Below are 14,764 nucleotides of genomic sequence, written 5' to 3'. Positions count from 1 at the left end.
TAGGAAATGGCTAAGTTTGAAGAGCCAGACATTCTTTTTAATATGCTCAATTGCCTGAAGATTCTCTGTCTACATGGAGAGTGTTTATACATCGCTAGAAAAGACCATCCTCAATTTTTAGCCTACATTCAGGATCATATGTTGATTGCAAGGTATGTCTTCCTGTTTGTTTGTTTCTATTTTAGACCTTAGCTATGAAAATCAAAGTTAGGACAAGTCTTACCAACTCATTTGGGTCATTTCTGGGAGCCTGGACAGCCCAATCGCCAATAGGAATGACTTTTTTTTTTTTTTTAACTTCAGTATATCATTTATTATATTTTAGGGCAGTCTCGTTAATCTTATAATTATCTTTGTTTTTCTCCAATGTCTATTTTTCTTAAAAGACTTTATTTAGATTTTTTAAATTTCAAATTTCATTTGGGTTTTGATGAAATTTGAAATAAATGTATAGATTAATTAAGAACATTTCCTTTAAAAAATTATAAGACTTCTCTATTCAAGTCCTCTTTTATTTTCCTCAAATGTTTTTCATTATTTTCATTCTGCCTTTTTTGTTGTTGTTGTGCTTTTCCAGAAAGAAATTTTAGTGTTATTACAAACCTTATTTTTTTCCATTCATTATATTTTCTGATTACAGCTCAAGTTTAGGAAACTCCTGGTTTTTGTATTTTTACTTACCTTATGAGTTTAATCAGTTCATTTTTATTAACTTTTAAAAACATATTGTAGGAATGCCTGAGTGGCTCAGTTGGTTGAGCATCTGACTCTGTTTTGGTTCAGGTCATGATCTCACAGTTTCATGGGTTTAACCCCAGGTCGTGCTCTGTGCTCTCACAGTGCTGAGCCTGCTTGGGCTTCTCCCTCTTCCCCTCTCTCTCTGCCCCTTCCTCACTTGTGCTGTCTCTTTTTCTCTCAAAATAAATAAATAAACTGTAAAAAAATTTTTAAAAACATATCGTAGGCACTGTCTTATGTTTGCCTGATAAATTTTTGTCTATTCCTTTGTATCAATAAAATTAATTGGCATATAGGGGCGCCTGGGTGGCGCAGTCGGTTAAGCGTCCCACTTCAGCCAGGTCACGATCTCGCGGTCCGTGAGTTCGAGCCCCGCGTCGGGCTCTGGGCTGATGGCTCAGAGCCTGGAGCCTGTTTCCGATTCTGTGTCTCCCTCTCTCTCTGCCCCTCCCCCGTTCATGCTCTGTCTCTCTCTGTCCCAAAAATAAATAAACGTTGAAAAAAAAATTTTTTTTTTAAATTAATTGGCATATCAGTACTGAACAATCAATAAATAATGGATAATGATCAATATCATTTCACTTTAATTTATTTTCTGTCTTCTGCTAATAGGGACTGAACATTCTTTGTTTTTATTGTCATAGGTATAACTTCTATTTCTTTGATTGAGTCTGATTTTTAAGTATGTAAACATGAGGAATAGTAATTTTGTTTGCTAGATTCTTTATTTATTTATTATTTTTTAAATATAACTTATTGTCAAATTGGCTTCCATACAACACCCAGTGCTCATCCCAACAAGTGCCCTCCTCAATGCTCATCAACCACTTTCCCCTCTCCTCTACCCTCCCATTAGCCCTCAGTTTATTCTCTGTGGAATAGTGCTTGGCAATGAGAAAGAGTGAAATCTGGCCATTTATAGCAAGCAATGTGGATGGAACTGGAGGGTATTATGCTAAGTGAAATAAGTCAGTCAGAGAAAGATACCATATGTTTGCACTCATATGTGGATCTTGAGAAATTTAACAGAAGACCGTGGGGGAGGGGAAGGGGAAAAATGCTAGATTCTTTAGAAATAGAAAAGGCAAAAAAAAGGAATAGTTAGTAATCAGTTGTTGGATGGCTTAAGAATATAGTGTCCCCTAGAAAAATGTCAACATGTGCTAAGTTACTCTATACATAGTATTATCTAGTATAACATTACTACTAAAGACTTACTCAATTTCTTACTTGAAATAGAAGTTCTAACAGACATCAGAAATCTCTCTGCATATTGTCTGATAAGGTAATTTTTAGAGACTTTTGAAGCATTTTGAGAAAAATAATAAAATATTGCCCTGGATTTATATAGAGTTTTTCTTCCTGAGAACCTTAAAGTAACTGTTATTGTCTTCCAGGAAGGAAGTCAGAAAAATATTATCCTCATTTATATGTAAGAGAATGAGGTGGTAAGAAAAGTTTTGGTGACAAAACTGACTTGACGCTTTATCTGTCTTCGCTCATTTTTTCATTTATTGAGTCATTCATTCAACAAATATTATTGGGGGTTTATGATACATGTTTTTATTCTAGGCACTTTGGGAATTCACAATCTAGTTTGGAAGGGGGTGAATACTATTTTTACAGAAGGTGACCACATAATTTGCTCTTCACATTGGTCTAGTTTTGAGAATGAAGAAGGGGTGATGTTCATAATGACCTCAAACAATAAGTATTAAGTAGACTAAGATCTGGTTTAAACTGAGACACATGGTCACCCTGTGTATATGTGAGTCACTGTCAATCCAAGGGATGTGTGATGGACTATTTGGTCAGTTTGAGGGTGGGAGTGGTCATTTCTGATTGACTAGAGAAGGGCTCAGGAACAGATACCATTTGGATGGACATTGAGAGGATGATAAAATTTTAGCAGGTAGAGATGTGAGATGGGCAGGACATTTTGTGGAAAGTTGGAATGTCAAGAGTAAAGATGGCAGGGTTAGAAGGAAGGGACAAGAAGTGAGTAGTGCATACTTAGGTGGTACCAAGGTTTTATTTTTTGCTGCATGGTGTGGCTTTAGGGGAGTAATGGAAAATAAAGCTAGAGAAGTAGGTTGGGATGCAAGTGTGAATAGCCTTGAAGATAAGGACTTCATTTTATGATGTTTGGAGATCTATGGAAGATCTTAAAACAGTGAACAGGGTCAGAGTTGTACTTTAATAGCATGAATATCGATCCCTAGAGAGGGATCCTTAGGGACCACCCACATTTAAGGGAGTGCAAAGAGCATATTGCAAGGGCTTTGGGAATGTAAAGATATAACACAGAACTTTCTTCTGAAAAGTTTATTAGAGAAGGAAGAGAGAGATCAGATATTTAGAGGGGAAAAGGAGTAGATGTCAAAGATTTTTTACGATAAAGATCTGAAAATATTTATTGTCAGTGGAATGGCTCAGAGGAAAGGGAGTAGTTGGTAGAGCCAGGTCCTGGAAGGCAAGAATATGTGATCAAGAACAAAGGGTGGGTGGAAGAGAGGAAGGATGTTCTTTCCTTTGTAAGGAAATATATTTTAAGGAAAAGAGAAATAAAGTGTCAAAGAGAGCTCATTACTGAACCTTAAGAATAATGAGTGCTACTGTCTTTTCCTGAGAGGGAGGAGGATAGAGATTAGGTTGGCTCAAGGAACACGGGAAAAAGTATGGAATAACTCATAGAAGAAAGCAGCAGGGTGTCCACCAGAAGTAATCTAAGAATGACCAGCTTCAGGGTCAAGCTGAAATTAGTTAGCACCAGTTTGTGGTGGATCAAGTTAGCAGGAATTAGTAGGACAAGTTAGTCCCGGGGGTCTGAGAGTGGATGAGAAAAGGGGGCAATGTGGGTTTATTCAGAAGTGGGGATTTGTGATTTTGGTAGAAGTCAGGGGGACAAGGAATTTTAGAGTAAGGAAATGGTTGACTCTGGGATCCAGGCTAAGATGGGAGGCAAATGAAATCAGAGGAGGATTGATATTTGGGAGAAAAATATGAAAGAGAAGGAAAAGAAGTCTTAGTTGGGATTAGGAATATTTTGGGTAGGAATACGGTTCAAACCAGTACAGAAGCATACAATGGGAAAGGTGGAGGGTCTCCAGAACTTTCCTCATGATAAAATGGCGACTCTACAGGTGTAATGGGAGGAGCTGGTGGAAGGGTAGACCTGGCTGAGCTGGATATGGGGAAGACTAGGACTGATCTGGACAGAAGGATGAGCAAATCCAGGCAAAAGCCATTGAAGGAGCAGGGTCAGGAGTAGTTAGGCAGAAGCTCTGTGCATTCCATGGGAGTGGGAATCCTATGTGGACTGACTTTTGTTGTTAAAGCAGCATCTTACAGGCCATTGACCCAGGCCAAATCAATTGTTGGTGCTCTGGGGTCTCCACCTTGGCCTTTAGGCTACGTAGCCAAGGTTTTTCCTCAAAGTACCACTCTGATACCAAAGCCATGATGGACAATGATGGGATCTGGGGAAGGACATTATTTTCCTAATTTCAAACAAGGCTGCCTTAGAGAATTGGGAAGGCCATATGGAACTGGTGAAATCCAGGGGTTTTTTTTTTGTGTCACTGAGATGGTTTTCTGTCAGCTCTAGTATATGGTTTGCTTCCTTCAACTACTTTGAAAAACCTTGGTTTTGTGTTCACTCTTAATGATTAAGGAAGGGGGAGACCTTGAATGACAGGCCTGCCAGTGGGAGAGGCTGTTCTTTTTTTTTTTTTTTTTTTTTTTTTTAAACGTTTATTTATTTTTGGGACAGAGAGAGACAGAGCATGAACGGGGGAGGGGCAGAGAGAGAGGGAGACACAGAATCGGAAACAGGCTCCAGGCTCTGAGCCATCAGCCCAGAGCCTGACGCGGGGCTTGAATTCATGGACCGCGAGATCGTGACCTGGCTGAAGTCGGACGCTTAACCGACTGCGCCACCCAGGCGCCCCGAGGCTGTTCTTAACAGAGAAAGAGTTGTTCTTTGCTAGAATAAAGAGGAAAAGGCTGCTGGGCAGGCAAAACCAACAAAATTCCCCAGATGTTCATTATAAGAAAATTTAAAAAAAGAATCACTTTCACTCCCAGAACTAATGTCAGTTTTGTATAGTGTTTAACTCATTGCTCATTTATATATCTGATTTCTAATATACGATTTTTAATTTTTATGTAAATTTGTAATATTAAGTGGTGTTTTCCTATGTTGTTACATAAAAGGAATCTCTTTAAAAAAATGAACAGAACAGAGCATAGGAAAAGTTTACCAGAGGTTTATAGTCTTGTGGATGACTGTAATTTCACCAAAAACATTCCTACCAGTCATTTGTTAACGACATTTCCCATAAACTAAGATGATTGTATTTGTTTCCTTTTTTTAAAAGTTTATTTATTTTTGAGACAGAGAGAGAGAGAGAGAAAGAGAGCATGTGTGTGACTGGGGGAGAAGCAGAGAGAGAGGGAGACAGAGGATCTAAGCAGGCTGCACGCTGTCAGCATAGAGCCCGATGTGGGGCTCGAACTCACAAACTGTGAGATCGTGACCTGAGCCGAAGTCGAACGCTTAACTGACTGAGCCACCCAGGCACCCTCATATTTGTTGTCTAGAAACATTATCATAACTTTGACCACTTTGCTTCTTGTTGCTTCCTCAGCCTGTGGAGAGTCGTCAAATCTGAGTTCTCCCAACTGTCTTCATTAGCAGTTCCTCTGCTTCTCCATGCTTTGTCACTTCCTCATGGTGCTGACATCTTCTGGACAATTATAAATGGCAATTTCAACAGCAAAGACTGGAAGATGAGGTTTGAAGCAGGTAACCTCTGTGTTAGCTTAAAAATTCTCTTGGGGTTACAAGGTAAACCAGATGTCCAGTCATGATGTCTCTTGTTGGCTTTCCCTTTTCTCCTTTCTTTTTAAAGAGTGCTGTCTTCCTTGCTAGTGTTCTTTGGTGGTTCAACTTAATCGAGCTTCCTCTATAATAGTATTTTGCAAAGTGGTTCTTATGGAGGAAGACCCTGTTCAGGTTTGCCTGGGATAGTCCTATTTTATGACTGTTTTCTAGGTACATTTATTAATTGTACAATTGTTTACTCTCAAATAGATCCTGGCTTGAATGATAAGTTATATAGTCAACATAACACATGATATTATGTGGTCAACATAATATATAATACAACATGGTACAAAGTAACTGGGGATGTTAAAAGTGCAGATTTTTGGTAAGGCCAGGAATCTACATTTTTAACAAAGTCTGCAGGCAATTCAGTGAAGTTTGATAGTCTGCTGTTATGCCCTTGCCATTGAAACATTAGGGACCAAGTCTGGTGCAGTGATGGGTATAATTTCTTGGTGCTTAGAATGGCAGGTGCTCAGAGGAACATGGTAAGGAAGGAACCTGGACATGTTCTTATAGCCTTGCATCTGCTGCCTTCACTGTCATCCCAGTCTGCTAGGGCTCCTATTCTTAGGGAGCACCAAGCAGGGCCCACGTGCCATGGTGTGCCTTACTGAATGGTTCTGTGTATTTTAGTGTGTCCAAAATTCCTCCAAGAAATGGAAGTTCCATTAGATGAGTTGACTGTTATATGTTAAGAGTTCATCTGTAATCTGTAGCCACCTCAAAGAGTTCTTATTTTTTAGTGCCAGGTGAATCCCTGGGGCTGGTTTATATGATAAATCCAATGTTGTTGCATTGGATGTCTAAATGTGAGTGTTTGCAGCCTCATTTCGAACTCTTCTATCTAACATACGCTTGCAGTTTCCCCATCGCTTCCTGCTTCCCATCACCCTTGCCTTGGCCCCTCTGCTGTCCATCTGAAATCCTCTTTCCTTCAAGGTCCATTCAAATGCTGCCTCCATTTGATCCTCTTTCAAATGCCACTAGTGAGTTCCACCTTCTTGGTTCCCTCAGTGGAAAGTTATTTCTTTATCTCTTGGTCTCCTTGGCATTTTATTTATACCTCATTAGTGGCATTTATAGCTTTAAAAATTACATTTCAGTTGTAGCTGTGCCTGTCCTATTTCTTTTAGTTGACTTGACTTTTAAGCCAAGACTTGTGAATGACTCATATGTTAGTGTGCTTAGGTTGCTCGTGTAGTAGCAGAACACCGTAGACTGGGGGACTTAAACAGCAGACATTTATTTCTCACAGTTCTGGAGGCTGGGAAGTCCAAGGTCAAGGTGCTGACACATATGGTTCCTTGGGAAGGGCTTCCTCTCTGTCTTGTAGATGACTGCCTCCTCTCTGTGTCCCACATGGTAGAGAGAAAGATAGAAAGCTCTGGTTCCCTTCCTCTTCTTATAATGATACAAATCCCATCATGGGGGCCCTGCCCTCATGATTTCATTTAAACCTAATTATTTCCCAAAGGCCCCACCTCCAAATGCCATCACATTGGGGTTAGGGCTTTAACACACAAATTTTGGTGTGGAGGGAGAGGAACACAAACATTGAGTCTGTAACAATTCATTTTCCACTTACTTCCATCTTCCTCCAAGTACCTGGGATAGTTTCTTAGTTACACACACACACACACACACACACACACACACACACACACACACATTTTTAAATATATAAATATATTTTTAGGTATATGTTTTTAAAATAAGTGAATTGGTGAATTTACTGATAAATATTATATGTACTAGATACTATGGGACCAATAAAAAGAAATGTAAGAGCAGATTCCTGCTCTCAAGAAACTACTAATTTAATTGATAAAGCCAAATATAAACATGTAGGAGGTTAAGAAACTAAAGATACAGGGGCGCCTGGGTGGCTCAGTTGGTTAAGTGTCCGACTTCAGCTCAGGTCATGGTCTTGCAGTCTGTGGGTTTGAGCCCCGTGTCGGGCTCTGGGCTGACAGCTCAGAGCCTGGAGCCTGTTTCAGATTCTGTGTCTCCCTCTCTCTCTACTGCTCACCTGCTTACACTGTCTCTTTCTCGGTCTCTCAAAAGTAAATAAACGTTAAAAAACATTTTTTAAAAAGAAAGTAAAGATACAAATATAACTCAAGACCACAAAAGAAGACATGTCGTATAGCTATATATGAGCACACAAATATCTTATGTAAATGAATAGGATGTAAATGCGTAGTATCTTTGTAGGAGTTCATGGGACCAAAAGGCCATTCTAGGTCAGAGTAGACTTTACAGAACAAGTAGAATCTCAGCAGCATATTCTTTAAGATGGTGCAATAGCAATAAGTAGAGAAGAACAGGAAGAATATTCTAGGCTGCTGGAATGCTTTCAACAAAGTACTGAAAGTTTTATTTTCATGGCACTCTATTACCTAACTAGTTACTTTAACTTCTTATAAAGCCATGTTTTAAGGGTGCCTGGAGTCATTTAATATAATTTTTTCAATGTTTATTAATTTTTCAGACACAGAGAGAGACAGAGCATGAGCAAGGAAGGGGCAGAGAGAGAGGGAGACACAGCATCCCAAGCAGACTCCAGACTCCAAGCTGTGAGCACAGAGCCCAATGTGGGGCTCAAACTCATGAACTGTGAGATCACAACTTGAGCTGAAGTTGGACGTTTAACCGACTGAGCCGCCCAGGCGCCCCTGGAGTCATTTAATATAGAGTTTCAGAATAATTAGACTGACTGACTTATGGAGTAGGGTGGGGGGATGGGTGAGATACTAGGTGATGGGGATTAAAGAGTACACTTACCATGATGAGCACTGAGCAATGTATGGAATTATTGAATCACTGTATTACACATCTGAAACTAATATAACACTGTATGTTAACTGTACTAGAATTAAAATAAAGAAACTTAATTTTAAAAAATCTATCAAGTAAGAAAGCATATATTGCATATAAAAAATATGTGGCTGCTATAGCCCTGGGAAGTCCATTTGTTGTCATTTCACATCATGACATATTAAGGGTGGAGTAGGGGATCTAGAATCTAAAGCCAGGCCTGGTGGACACCTCCTATCTCCCTGTGTGGTCCACGAAGGTCTTATGGAATGGACAAAGAAATGAGCATGGAGACATTTTGAATAGTTTGAAATGTAGTTTGAATTAAACAGTGAGGGAGACCATAAAAAAAAAAAAAAAGGCAAACCCACAGGAAAGTACTGCACTAGGTAGAAATGGTCTCTGTTGCCAGATGAGATGGAACATGCAAGAAGGTGGCATTAAAATTTCCTTTTGGTATTTCAAAATAGTGTGTGGGGGCCCAGAGTTAACTTTTTCTTTATGTGTTCAGTTCTTAGCTTATTAAATGTCCCCCCCCCCTTTTTTCCCCTCTGCCTTTTACTTTGCAGTGGAGAAAGTGGCTGTAATTTGTAGATTTTTGGATATTCACTCAGTCACCAAAAACCACCTGCTGAAGTACTCCCTGGCACATGCCTTCTGCTGCTTTCTGACAGCTGTGGAGGATGTCAACCCAGCCGTGGCTACCAGGGCCGGTCTCCTGCTTGACACCATAAAGAGGCCGGCATTGCAGGTGACGGCCCTCAGATGTGTGTTATCTGCTCTGCAGATGGTGCTCTGGTCAACCAAATCGTGGTGGTATAAACACATACAGTAGTGATGATGAGGATGATGAGGAGGAGGAGGAGGAGAAGGAGGACAAAAACAGTGAGAATTTTCAAATGGGAAAATATCCCAGAACCACACCTTATTAACAGACCTTTTGTTTTTATTTGTCAATACTTTCTTTTCTTTGTCCATATGGCGATGTCACTTTTGACAGATATAATTATGGTATAACTTTTTGTTTTATGGCAGATTTTTACACTAAGCTGGTTTATCTTATACTATTTGGTTGGTTCCTGGGCTGGGAGATCTTGTCTTTAATTGCTAGTTACTTTAAGAGAAATCTCCGTGATGAATTATTGTATAAATCAAAGCAAAACATGAGAAGGCAAATATGCTATCAAAATGAAACACCACAAATTAAAGTCAAAGGAACATGAAATATGAGACCTGGAGAGAGTTGTGCATTTATTTTGTTTGGCACCTTTATTTTATAATTGGAGAAGCCAAGTCTCGGAGAGATGATGTGACTATTTATTTATTTATTTATTTATTTATTTATTTATTTTTTTGAGGGAGACAGAGCATGAGCGGGGGAGGGGCAGAGAGAGAGAGGGAGACACAGAATCTGAAATAGGCTCCAGGCTCTGAGCTGTCAGCACAGAGCCCGATGTGGGGCTCGAACTCAGGAACTGCCAGATCATGACCTAGGCTGAAGTTGGACACTCAACCGACTAAGCCACCCAGGTGCCCCAGAATGTGACTTTTTAAAGGACACAGAGTGAATTAGTAGTAGAATGGAGACTAGAACCTCTAAAGATCTGATCTCCTGTTTCCCCACAATGGCACCTGGCTTATTATTATATCATTATAATTAAAACTAATAATCATGGCAAAAGTTAAAATTTGTCAAATAGGTCCTGTCTTTCCAGGGCAGTGTATTAGAAGTGTCCCATCATCCATGGTCTCATTTAATCCCCACAATAACCTTGTGGGTTCCCATTTTATAGATAGAGAAGCTGAGGGTCAGAAGGGGTAGGTAACTTTTTCAGAGTCACATGGCTAGTACGTGGCAGAGCAAACTCAGGTCTGAGTCATAATAAAGTCCACATTCTTAACTATTGAGTGTATACACTGCTTCCAATCCAGAGTAAAGGTTCTTCCTCTAAAAGGGACCAAGAAGAAAGCACAGGAGCTGAGAAATGAGATGGTTTTGCTAAGTGTGGACTCACATCTTCTCTGATAAAAATTCCCAGTTGTCTTCTGGATAGTCCTTTTCTGTTGGTCCTATCCCTGCTCAGGGTGTGGAATGTAGGAGGCACTCAACAGATGAGAGTTGAATGAATTAATAGAATGGTTGAGTGAAGCATGGCTTTTAAGTTTCATGGGTGGGGGGATGGGCTAAATGGGTGATGGGCATTAAGGAGGGCATTTGTTGGGATGAGCACTGTGTGTTATATGTGAGTGATGAATCACTGAGTTCTACTCTTGAAACCAATAGTACACTGTATGTTAACTAACTTGAATTTAAATAAATAAAATTTAAAAGAGGAGCGGGGGGAATGGTAAGCAGGCTCATATACTAGAGAAATGGAAGCTTAATCCATTCCAACTTTGATTTTTTAAGATTCTGTGTTCCACTCATATTCCAAGATGACAAGATGAGTTTACTTCCTTTCAGAACCACAGAATATAGCATTGAAAGGGAATTAGAAAACGGTATTGTGTATTCTACAATGTAGCTTTGGCAGTATGATTCTCTTGATAGAAACTACAGACATTGAAAAAAGATACATTGGTTTGAGAGCATTTGGATCAAGTGGTTATTAGGGAATGCATCTAAAAACTAATAACATACATTTAATTTAGATTTATGAACTAAAATTCAAGAGAGATTCTACAAGTAGAAGTTCCTCTTCTGTATTTTATTTCTACCAGACTTGCAATGAAAAAAGATTTTAGTTGGAGTATTCTACATTATATTATCCTATATTACATTATATGTATGGATTGAGGAGGTTACCTCGTTTTACTGACTTTGCTTAGTGTAGCTGCTTTGAAGTAGCTTAGATGTTTACATCTGACTTACCTTTTCTCTCCTCTTTACCCCAGGGTCTGTGTCTTTGTCTTGATTTCCAGTTTGATACTGTGGTTAAAGATCGACCCACAATACTGAGCAAGCTTTTACTCCTGCATTTTCTTAAGCAAGATATTCCTGCTTTGAGCTGGGAGTTCTTTGTCAACAGATTTGAGACACTTTCTTTGGAAGCTCAGCTACATTTGGATTGTAACAAAGAATTTCCTTTTCCTACAAGTAAGCAAAAGAAGAGCTTGCCTTAAACAGTCACAGTAACTGTTCTTGTACCTGCTAGAAAAGCAGACAATACTATGCCTGTAACTTAATTTCCCATTATGAAGGATACCCTGACTTCATGAACTCAGTTTATCAAATATTTATTGAGTTACTCTTTAGGAATCCATAGGTTAACCATTTTCTGGCATTCCAACCTCAAAACTCTTCTCATTTCCTTGAGGACCTATGATAACCATTTCTGATGGTGTGTTTCTTAAATATTATTCAGTCATCACGCAATGTTTGTGAACAGTTTTGTGAGATATATTTACACTTTGCAAATTTACTCTTACATGCTTATTAATCAGTTAGTTACCTACAGCTCTAAATAGATGGGAAAAGTTGGTCACTCAACCATTTATCCAGTGATAATAAAAATTAGACAATGCAATCTTACAGTCTAAACAGAAAAATCATAGGTGAGAGGTGCTTGGGTGGCTCAGTCGATTGAATGTCTGACTTTTGATTTTTGGCTCAGGTCATGATCCCAGGGTCGTGGGATTGAGCCCTGTGTCCAGCTCTGCACTGAGCATGGAGCTTGCTTAAGAGTCTTTCTCTCTTCCCTTCTGCCTCTCTGCCCCTCTTGCATACTCTCTCCCTAAAATAAAATTTTTAAAAAATTAAAAATAAGAAAAAGGGAAAATCATAGGCAATAGTCATGATAGGCAATAGTGATGACTTTTTTTTGAGAGCGAGAGTGCTGGGAAGGGGCAGAGGAAGAGGGAGAGAGAGAATCCCAAGCAGACTCCATGCCCAGTGCAGAGTCAGATGCAGGGTTCCATCTCATGACCGTGAGATCATGATCTGAGCAGAAATCAGGAGTTGGATGCTTAACCGACTGAGCCACCCAGGTGCCCCTATAGTGATGACTTTTTATATAAGACCCACCACAGAAAGAGAGATGAATTATTCATGTATCCATGAAAGATGTATTTTAATCTTGAAAATATACACAGTTAGATTGTTTCAAACTAGTTGTGCTACGTAGCTTGTTAAAGAAAATAACATCTGATTCCTTTTGCACAGCTATCACTGCTGTAAGGACCAATGTCGCTAATCTCAGTGATGCGGCGTTGTGGAAGATCAAGAGGGCTCGTTTTGCGAGGAACCGCCAGAAGAGTGTGCGTTCTCTGAGAGACAGCGTGAAGGGGCCTGTGGAATCCAAGAGGGCCCTCTCCCTCCCTGAGACCTTGACCTCCAAAATTCGTTGAGTATCTTCTTCCATCCTTCCTTGAAATCTGTCTAATGTCTTTCTCAGGCTGCCTTGTCTTGTCGAATGTTCACAGAGAGTAGCATATTTAGCAAACTGAGCTCCTTCAGCAGTTTTGGGCTTCAGATTTTCTAGAGGGTCACCCTAGGGATGTCAGTGCTATGGGGGGCTTTTTCCAGTTTGTGGATGAAGCAAAGCCCTGGTCCAGCAGTAGATTGTTTTGAAATGTAGACGGCAACAAATCCACTGAGGCCTGGCCAGAAACGCAGAAGCCCCATTCGCTCCTAAGTCCTATGATACGAAGGTGTGCATGACCAACCTTGTAACCAAAGAGCTTCCCTAAGAAGACGTAGACAGGTCAGACCCTGGCAGCGGAGGAGGCAGAGTGGAAATTTGGCGTACATTTGCTTTTCATGCATGATGGAGACAGTCAAACAAGCTCCCAGACAAACCAAAAATAAGGGTTGCTTTTGAAAAGGAAGAACCAGGCTGAAGAGAAGTTGAATTTCTGCACAACTTCACCAGATAATTTATACATAAAAAGAAGCTTCATCGCCAACTTACAAAAAAGACCACATATACTTGTTTTCTAAAGGTCTTTCTTTATATTGCACTTTGAAAGAGAACAAAAATTTCCCTAAATTACCAAATGACTAAATGACCACTAATGATTAGCAATGGCTCGTGAATGACGAATAATTAAAAATTCATAACTAAATCACCATACCAGTGAATGGGCACATTTAAATACGTTACTAACTTGTAAAATTTATTAAATGATTTAATTTTTAAACAACTGCTGTGATATCCATAACACAACCCCATAAGACATATTTCTTATCCTCTCAGAAGTGGAAAGGTTTGCTTTTTTCATTGGCATTTATTAGACAACAGCCTTATATAGCATAATCATTTTGAATCATAAATATGATTTGATTTTATTTATTGCATTTTTCTCTAATTTATGACAAGCTATAGAAATGTGGTTTTGTGAAGTTTGGAAGGAGTCAATGAAAGCCCTTTAAGCCATCAATAGCTCAGTTTTTCAGGGAGCAGAGATAGTAGCAGGTGGCCATTTAGGAATAACCTGTATTAGTGCTAGGCTACAGGGAAGACTGAATCAGATCCTAGAAACTGATATCTAGATTAAATAAATGACAATTTCTATGAATTTCTCAGTTCTCTTATAACTTAACTCGTCACTTTGGGGATATAAAGTTCGTTTATTGTTCTTTCTTGTTAACTGACTCCACATAACAATTTTGAAGATTAAGAGTTGAAGTAACATTCAAGGATGTTCTTGAGATTCACATAAAACCACAAAGCTTTTGTGACTCAAACATCTCTTGTGCGACATTAATTACAAATGGGACAACGAAACTTAAACATGCCCCTCCTATCCAGTGAGTTAGCACTGAGTGTATTTTCTAGGCTCAAGTTGTTTTTAATGCTTATTTAAATAGAGTTGTTGTTGATTTTTAAGCTATGAGGTTGACCAGGCATGAGCAGTCTGCTCCAGCTCTCGGTGGGACACCCGAACAGACACCAGGTAGGTACTTCTGCTGTGGAAGGGCTGTGTGCAAGTGTCCATACCCCAGGTGCACAAGGTAAAGAATGCAGTGCCTGTAACTGGACCAGAGTGCTAGATTTAGGGTTTGCAAACTGGAAGGGTCTTACCCCAGAGGCTCAAGCATTTGAGCCCCTGACATAGCAGTTCTGTCTCTCTTAATATGGGCGGATGACTTTTTGATCCCATTCACTTTTGGTCCAGTAAGAGGTATCATATTACCTGAATATGCACTTTTTTCCCAGAGAGCCATTATGACTAGAAGTATACATACTACTTATATTTGTATGTGTATTTACACATAGAAATATTATGTTCATCTATACCTGCTATAGGAAAAAACATACATTTCATTTACATTTTAAAAGGTTATACATTGGAGCCACCATCACTCACCCATCCCCC

The 14,764-nt window shown here is 39.4% G+C and overlaps 1 protein-coding gene across 22 annotated transcripts in view; it reads left to right on the top strand.

Moving 5' to 3' along the window:
* The window catches only part of UNC79 (unc-79 subunit of NALCN channel complex), a 282,253-nt gene that overhangs the window by 159,826 nt on the left and 107,663 nt on the right, over nucleotides 1–14,764 (top strand). For 18 of the 22 annotated variants that reach the window (XM_086708939.1, XM_086708942.1, XM_086708934.1 and 15 more), the window contains 6 exons: nucleotides 4–152; nucleotides 5,388–5,545; nucleotides 9,016–9,197; nucleotides 11,342–11,543; nucleotides 12,609–12,788; nucleotides 14,276–14,341. In XM_086708939.1, coding sequence (XP_086565065.1) covers nucleotides 4–152; nucleotides 5,388–5,545; nucleotides 9,016–9,197; nucleotides 11,342–11,543; nucleotides 12,609–12,788; nucleotides 14,276–14,341 — 937 coding nt within the window. The remainder of the gene's footprint in view (nucleotides 1–3; nucleotides 153–5,387; nucleotides 5,546–9,015; nucleotides 9,198–11,341; nucleotides 11,544–12,608; nucleotides 12,789–14,275; nucleotides 14,342–14,764) is intronic. The other 4 variants (XM_086708940.1, XM_086708927.1, XM_086708937.1 and 1 more) reach the window with 1 other exon arrangement.

The sequence above is a fragment of the Puma concolor genome, chromosome B3 (assembly GCF_028749965.1).
Source record: "Puma concolor isolate L17-30 chromosome B3, mPumCon1.1.hap2, whole genome shotgun sequence".
In the NCBI taxonomy this organism is placed as follows: Eukaryota; Metazoa; Chordata; class Mammalia; order Carnivora; family Felidae; genus Puma; species Puma concolor.
Note: the sequence above shows the minus strand (reverse complement) of the source record. Positions and strands in the feature narration are given on the sequence as shown.